The following is an 8,747-nucleotide window of genomic DNA, read 5'->3' as shown; positions in this document are numbered from 1 at the left end:
TGTACCCCTCTTATCCTATGATTTTTATAAGTAAATAATAATAAAAATATGAACTCTGTTCTACAGTATTATATGCTATGTTTTCATTCATTTTCTTTTCATCATATATCAGCAGGGGAAAAAAAGTGTTTTCACATCTTTCAAAGCTGTGGCTTTAATTTTGCCCAGAATTCCACATCTAGTGATCAAGGGTTTTGATCTCTTAATTGTTCACTCTTTCATTCTACTTATTTTGCTTTTAAGTACACATTGGCTCCCCATGCTTACAAGAAAATAAAACATCTCTTGATCCTAGTGTATTTACCTGATCACTATTCTGCTTCCTTCTTCCTTACCTAAATAAATTTGTGAACTAAAAAAAAAAAAATCTTCTGTAAGCATTTTCCTACTTCTTTGTGAACAATATAATTCTTTTGACAAATTTATTGAACGCTTCTTTCACTTGTTTGTTCCTCAAAGTATAAATAAATGGGTTTAACATAGGGGATATGGAAGTAGTGAGTATTGAGACTCCCTTATTAATGGTCATATCATCTTTTGCTGAAGGTTTGATATACACAAAGATGCAGCTGCCATAGGAAATGGAAACAACAACAATGTGAGAAGAACAGGTGGAAAAAGCCTTTGTCCTCTGCTGAGCAGAAGGGAATCTTAGGATTGTTCTGATAATATACATGTAGGACAAAACCACACACACAAGTGTCGCAATGAAGATCAGCACAGAACAGACAATGACCATCTTCTCTAAGAGCCATGTATCTGAGCAAGAGATCTTTAGAACAGGATTAGCATCACAGAAAAAATGATCAAGGATATTAGTGTCACAGAACTCTAGTTTCAACCCCAAGAGAAGTGGAGGGCATAAGATCAATAAAGCAATCACCCAACAAAAGAAGATAAGCCTTTTGCAGATTTTGTGGTTCATGATGATCAAGTAATGCAGGGGTTTGCAGATGGCTACATAGCGATCATAGGACATGGTGGCTAAGAGGAAAAATTCGGTAATTCCAAAAATATCTGTGAAAAACAATTGGCATGCACAAGCATTATAGGTGATGACTCTGTCACCTGTGGATAGACTATACAAGAATCTAGGTATACAGGCAGAAGTGAATGAGATTTCTAAGAAGGAAAAATTTTGAAGGAAAAGGTACATGGCAGTTTTAAGGTGAGAATCCACTAGTGTGAGGATGATGATGGTCAGGTTTCCAACAACACTCAACATGTAGGTGATAAATAGAAATATGAAAATAAGAGTCTGTAATTGAGGGTCATCTGTCAGTCCCAGGAGGATGAATGTGGTGATTGCTGTACGGTTTTTCATTTCTGGGTCCTCATTCAATTTCAATTTGCTTGTCAATTAGAATGATATAATCTTTAAAAAGGAAATGGGGTAAATGTCTTACAATGTATTTTATTTAGAAAAATCAATTATTGTATTCAACAGGCATTTCTTTACATGAAAATACTTTCACATAACACGTGTCTATTCTGTTGACATGCCTTTTATTAGGCTTTAGGCATAGCGTACTAATATAATTGCCACATTTTTTGTAATATACATTTAGATCATAGCTGAGTGTGTTTGTTCATGCCTACACACATGCAAATACACTCTCATATAAGTAAAAGCAAACATTTCAATAAAACACTCTTAGATGACTTATTATCTGATATTTTCCTTTTAAATTTCATTCATTTATTTATTTGATAGAAACAGAGAGAAATCAACAAGGAAAGGGAAATAGGAAGGGTGAGAGAGTGTAAGGCCATAGCACCCTGAACATTCCGGATCTTGTCTGATCTAGAAAAGGTGACAGATAAACAGACACCTGCAGCACTGTTATACCTCCATCATACACCTCCCTGCCACCAGTAAGTGGATACCAGAACAACCCAGATCCTTGTGCTTAGTTGCAATGTATACTCAACCAGTTACTCGATGGCCCAGCCTCTCTGATGATTTCTAATTCTCCTCCTTAAAACAATGTATCACTAGGTTGATATTTAACTTTACTAAATGGTCAGAGCAGGTACTTTAAAATGATTATAAGCATGAAGCATGGTTTTGTATATTAGTAATACAGTGAACTTTCCATTCAACACATACTTGGGACAGATTTATTTATATCCCATTTTATACCAAAGAACAGATCTTTCCATGAACATTAATGTGCATTTTTCTAGTACATTTTCCTGTTCTAAGTTTTTATTGTTTCATCACATGCTTGAGATTTGTATTAATGAAACAACTGAAAAATACAGGAGCATTGGTTATGACAGGTGTTTCCTTCTTAGTTTTCTCAAAAATGTGGAGTTCTATTTTCCAATGGTTTGATCAGGCCTATAATTAATTTACAAAGGGCATTTTAACCACAGTATACAAAGGATGATGATGTTTTAATCCACTGTACTGGAGGGGGGAGAGATTTAAAAATAGTTGTTGTTACATCTGTACAGTTCCCTATCTACCTGTGACAGATATCCGCACACCACAAGCACCACTAACTGGCATCATTCTGCAAACACGAGTCCTGAGTCCCCAATGCCTTTTCAAGTGCTTATGTTGTCATCAGGCCAACCTGAGTTCCTTGGGCAGACAACTTTAGCACTCTGTCCTGGAACCCCACCTCTCCCAGGGCCCTGCTCCACTATGAAAAGATAGATGTAGGCTTAGGGTATGGACTGACATGCCAATGCCCATGTCAAGCACAGTAACAATTATATGAGCCAGGCCTCCCACCTTCTGCCCTCATAAAGATCTTTGGTCCATACTCCCAGAGTATAAAGAATAGAGAACCTACCAGTGGAGGAGATGGGATACAGAACCCTGCTGGTGGGAACTGTATGGAACTGTAACCCTGTTATCTTACAATCTTGTTAACCGTTAAATCATTAATACATTTTTAAGAATAATAGTTGTTTTGTGATTACTCCTCAGTCAACACCAACTAATAATACTAACATATTCTAAAATGAATTCATTCTTTATTAGTTGTTCAAGTATATAAGAAAATGGGGGGAGGGGAAAGAGTAATTTCTTTTAAAAAATCCACTCCCTATCGAAAGTTTTATCCTGATTGCTGTAATGTAGTTCTTTCTGACAGAGGTGAGAGAAGTTCTCTATCAATCATGTAATAATCTTCTATTGAAAATCTCTTAAAAAAAATTGCAGGCTTCACTAGAGACCTGGAGGACAAATCTTGCTTCATATACCTAGTGAGGTAGGAAGCTCACAGCAATGGGAACTGGACACTATATCAGTTATTATTAATTATTATCAATAAACTCAATAACGTAGTAATCAATAAGAATAGGGAAATTGGGATATAAAGAATTACACACCCAATCATTCCCTCAGTAAAAACATAATCTAGGTGGTGCAAACCTACCTAACTTTCTTTTCTCAATCTTTAAATCTGCCTGGTGAAGTTAAAAAACAAGAGCAGAAGAAAAAACACTAAGCAGAATGTAGACTGGAGTTGATATCTTGCAACAAAGTAAGATGCTGGGGTAGATGGGGAGGAAGCTTCAGGTACTGGAACAAGATGGCAGAAGACCTAATGGGGGTTGTATTGTTGTATGGAAAACAGAGAAATGTTATGCAAGTACAAATTACTGTATTTACTGCCTACTGTAAAACATTAAGCCCCCAATAAAGAAAATTTAAAAAGTGATATAGATCAACACACACACACACAAATAACTGCCTGGTAATTGCAGCACTCTGGAAAAGTTAGACCACATTTTTTTTAAATACCTTGAAAATTGAGTTCACATCATCATATGAATAATTTCTCTTTTAACTTTAAGAAGGCTGAATATTGTAATGACCCACCTGAAGTGGAGGGAGGGTAGGAGACGACATTACAAGCAGTGAAGTTATGCTGCCTGGGCCTATCTCTCTGTGTTATTCCTTTGTATTTCTGTCTCCAGTCCTGATTTCTCTATCTCTATACAACCAATATATAAAAATAAATTCAAAAAGAGTATGTGGAGTTTTAATTAACTGCACAATTTTCAATTCAGTGCTATTTCTAGAAGCTCTTCATTTCAGCTATTTTAAATTCCCTACTACTCACCTTTGAAAAAATGCAAAATATATTGGTAAAATTGATAACTATAAACAATTGCTTTTTGCTACTATAATTAAGTTAAACTATTCACATATCTATATCTATAGTCATCAGTGAGGTCTCTCAGCTCCAGGATGACTTTGTCAGATATAGAGACAGACATAGAGCCAAAGAGGCAAAACAAAAAGAGAGAGAGAGAATGAAAGAGGCCACAGCTTTCTGTAATGTGGTTGGGGGCCAGTTTCCATATTGGGCTGCCCAAATAGCAAAGCAGCACACTGTCCAAATAAACTATTTTGTCATTCCTTCACATGTCTCTAATTTGGGTAAAAGTGTATTAAAATATTTCAGAGGAAAATCATTATTCAGATTTATCCGGTTGTTGTCACAATGGCCTCAGCTAGATTAACCCAGAGTATCCTGTGGACTAGAAGGGCAAAGAAAACTTGTCAGCACAAGCTTGTGTGTAAACTACTGGGCACTCTTACTCATGGTTTCATGCTTACCTCACAGAAGCTCTGAGTGCCATGGATTCATTAGATCATTTCTCTTCTAAGACATGGTTGAGAACTTTCACCAAGCATGTGCATGGTTTGGAAAGTTAATTGCAATTTAATTCTGATGTTTGGGAGAACATCAGAAGCTCTCTTTGATTCATATTAGCAGGATAACTAAACCTTTGTATGGAAAATGACCGTTTCTCTAATAATAGGATTGACGATTTTATTTGCCAAACTTGAAAACAAGCGATTAAACAAGAGTCCTGGATGAATTCGTTTCCAAAGTAACTAATGAATCTTTTGTGTAATCTGTTGGCAAAGATCCTAAAAATTACAGCATTAGGGGGAGTGTCCACTGAAAACTAGGGATCCCACAGTTACATGAAACAGATCATTTAGAAAAAAATAAGCATCACGTGACGCAGAGTAAGCCTGTTTGCTGTTGTTGTTCAATACCATCTATAAACAACTAACTGCTACAAAATATTAATCGGTGACATATCTGAAATAATTACATCAGTGTAAATAAAAATTAAGTTTGTTGCAAAAAAAAGGAAAATACACCTACACTAACTCAGACTCTGTGATAATTATTGTGATATTCAGAGAGAATAAAGATGGGGTGGTGAACTGCTGACAAGGGGTCCTTTTGATGTAACAGCAAGGGAACTTTGGTGGTAACTGCACTATTTCTCATGCACATGTATAAATTTAAAAGTTATACCCCTCAATTTTAATATGGTAAGCCAAGATTACAAGAATAAGACAAACAAAATAAATAAAAGGTAATAACTACAATTAAATTTTCAGATTAAACATTTCCAAAAGTTTCTTATAAAAAGAGATTGTACTAATTGAAATATTCATAAACTTAAAGATATCACTTTTGGGGGGATTCTTAGTATTGAAGTAGCATTGCTTTACAGCAACATCTATTTCAGGTGTGCCTCACTCAAAATTAATATCGGTAATATAATAAGAACAGCATCAAAAGTCCAATTCTCTGCGGATGAAGACATTTTTTATATGTTAATTTTCAAACTAATAAAAAGCCTAGCATTATATTTGTCTACATGTGCAACATATTCAGGTAAATATTAAAACTTTTGGGGCACTTCATCATAATCTTAATTTAATCCAGATGTTAAAACCCATTGATTTTCTTGAAAGTGTACTATTTTACAAACGAGTACTGGGGACTGGGCCATGGAACACTGGGTCAAGCACACATAGTACAAGCTCAAAGGATCAACTTAAGGATCCCTGTTCAAGCCACAATCCCCACTTTCAGGAGAGGTGGAGTCTCTTCATTGGTGGTGAAGCAGTGTTGCAGGTGTCTTTCTCTCCCCCTCTCTGTCTTACCCTCTCCTATCAATATTTCTCTGTCCTATCCAATAAAAAGGGAGGGGAAAGGCCTACAGGAGCAATGGATTCATAGTGCCAGCAGTGAACAACAGTAATAACTCTGGTGGCAGAAATAAAAATGAATTAATAAAATAAAAATGAGTACTTTGCTCTGGTGCAATATACCACTCCCAGTCTCCTAGACACCAATCAAGGGGAGATGAGAGTCTGTGCCTATGCCTTAAGGCTACACTATAAAAACTTGACCCCCCACAATAAAATATAAAAAAGAATACCATGAACTGAATACACAAGCTGATCTATAAGTTCACGATGTGTCTTTCTAAATTAACTGTGTGCACTGGTAAAAATGTATCTCTGCTCAAATCCCTCACCCTACTTAGAGTTTGTCTGAGAAGTGATTATGCTTAATATTTCTATGTATGGTACATTAATGAACATCATGAGTTCAGAGATTTTCCTTGCTTTTTATTGGTGCTTATTTATATTTATGCACTATTCTTAAAAGTTTGCTTAATCATGCCTACTCACTATATGAGTGAAACCAAAGCTTTCACTTATAATGAATGTATTTCACTAAATACAACCATATCCAGTTCCATCTATTTTGTCTGAATAATATTGTATCATCTTTTCAATGTCAGAGTACTGTACTCTTGAATATATAGCCTAATATATTTGTCAAACATTTGCTAGTAGGCATTTAGGTTGACTCCACTATTGCCTACTGTGCACAGTGCAGCTCCGAACATAAAGGCACACATAATGCTTCATGTTCTTTGGATGCATATCCGCGAATGGTATTGCAGAATTTTAAGTGTTTCCATTTTCTTTTATTATTAATTTTAAGGAACCACTATACTGTGTTCTGGAGAGGCTGCACCAGTTTGCACACCGTACAACAGTGTGCCTGGGTTTTGTTTGTCTGTTTGCTTTGCCTCCAGGGACACTGCTGGAGCTCTGTGCCTGCACCACAAATCCAATGTCCTGATGGCTATCTTTTCCCAGTGTTGTTGCATGTAAAGGACAGAGAAATTCAAAGAGGAGGGGAAGACAGAGACAGGAGAAAAAGACAGCTGCAGACCTACTTCACTGCTTATAAAGTGACCCCCCACCCCTTGCAGGTGGGGTTCTGTGGGCTCAAAATGTAATCCTTGCCCCAGTCATAGAGCTTCGCACTATGTGTGTTTAACCTGGTGAGCTACTGTCTGGTCCTGCCAGGGCTCTTATATCTCAACATCCTCAGTCATTTTCAATCATTTCTTTTCAATCTGTTCTCAGTGGGCTTAATTTCCATTTCTCTAATGAGTTTAATTATAGTTTTAATTTGCATTTCTCTAATAATAAGGACTGAAGAGTAAGTTTTCATTGTCTGTGGGTCATCTGTATTTTCTGGAGAAATATTCAGATATTTTGACCACTTTTTTAGTGGGTTACTTAGTTTTTTAATTTTATCTTGCTATTGTTGGTGTCTGATTTCTTTTTTATCCTTTTTTAATTTTTTATATTTATTTATTTCTGTTTGTTTTATTTATTGCTCTTGCTTTGTTGTTTTAGCTATTATTATGTTGTTGATGTCATTGTCGGATAGGACGGAGAGAAATGGAGAGAGGAAGGGAAGACAGAGAAAATGAGAGAAAGATAGAAACCTGCAGACCTGCTTCACAGCCTGTAGGTGGGGTTCCTGGGGCTCAAACCAGGATCCTAATGCCAATCCTTGTGCTTTGCGCCACGTGCACTTAACTCACTGCGCTACAGTCTGACTCCCTGATGTCTGATTTCTTCAGATACATATCAAGGAAAAGAGAACTTTATGTTTACATATATATAAATATAGGAATCAACTAATCAATGCAACGAGGACCACCTTGGTATACTTCACTTAGACTGTCCAGTGATATCTGGTGTGGAATGCCAACCCTTCAGCCTCATTACTTGGGTGAGAATCCTTTCATAGGATTCTTTAATTCCATCCCAGGAGGTTCACTTCCTAACAAAATCCCAATACCTAGATATAGATCAGGTCCCAAGAGGCATATGTTCACATGTGTCTATAAATTAGGGCAAAATATATAACTGAAAGCAAAAGTACACAATAGTATGTAGACAGTATGAAGTTCATAATGAAATAGTGCCTACTTAGACTTAGATACCCTTACACCTATTTCCTATTATCTTCCCTCACTCACTCCCAAGCTATCTATCCTTATCAAAGTAAGGACTGCAAAAGCTGAATAAGGGAAAGAGATGGGCATACTTTAACGATGACTCTTAGTCACTATCAGGCCACCCCATCAGCTGGGGCCCTAGTCAGGGAATCCTGAATTCCCAGACAGACATGATGGGCCTAGACCTCAAATGAATCCCTCTCTCAATTGTTACCAGTCATCTCTGTCAGGAACAATAAAATAGCCCCCTTTGTTGGCCCCCATAGGACCTTACCCTCAACTTGGTTCAACAACAGTACAGAATGTTCCATCCTCTGAAGGGAGGCTGGACAACATACTCTATGCTATACCTGAGGAAGATAGGTCCTGATATTGGGGCAGCTTGGAACGTTCCTACTCATGACCACAGAATGGGAGCTCAGATCTACAGGGATGCAGAGGTCACATAGGCTCCTAAGCTGAATATGGGCACTAGATCACATCCTGTTGATGGGGTTTAGAGTCAACAATATTTATACACCTTTCCCATATTTGGGGGCTACACTCTTCCTTGATACAGCTTTCTGGTCCTTTTTCCAGCCATGACATCATCTCCCCAGACAATAACTTGGATCTGCCTGCAGATCAGATTCCAGGCT

The 8,747-nt window shown here is 37.0% G+C and overlaps 1 protein-coding gene across 1 annotated transcript; it reads right to left on the bottom strand.

Annotated features, from left to right (window-relative positions):
• Window positions 1–385: 385 nt before the first annotated feature.
• Window positions 386–1,324, bottom strand: LOC103109092 (olfactory receptor 6C2-like). Its single transcript, XM_007518098.2, has one exon. The coding sequence runs from the start codon at window positions 1,322–1,324 to the stop codon at window positions 386–388; it is 939 nt and encodes a 312-aa protein (XP_007518160.2).
• Window positions 1,325–8,747: the final 7,423 nt, after the last annotated feature.

This window comes from Erinaceus europaeus, chromosome 7 (genome assembly GCF_950295315.1).
Source record: "Erinaceus europaeus chromosome 7, mEriEur2.1, whole genome shotgun sequence".
In the NCBI taxonomy this organism is placed as follows: domain Eukaryota; kingdom Metazoa; phylum Chordata; class Mammalia; order Eulipotyphla; family Erinaceidae; genus Erinaceus; species Erinaceus europaeus.
This window is presented reverse-complemented; position numbering and strand designations above follow the sequence as displayed.

Excerpts from the sequence above, each read along its gene's own strand:
- LOC103109092 (XM_007518098.2), bottom strand. The coding sequence starts at position 1,324 with ATGAAAAACCGTACAGCAATCACCACATTCATCCTCCTGGGACTGACA.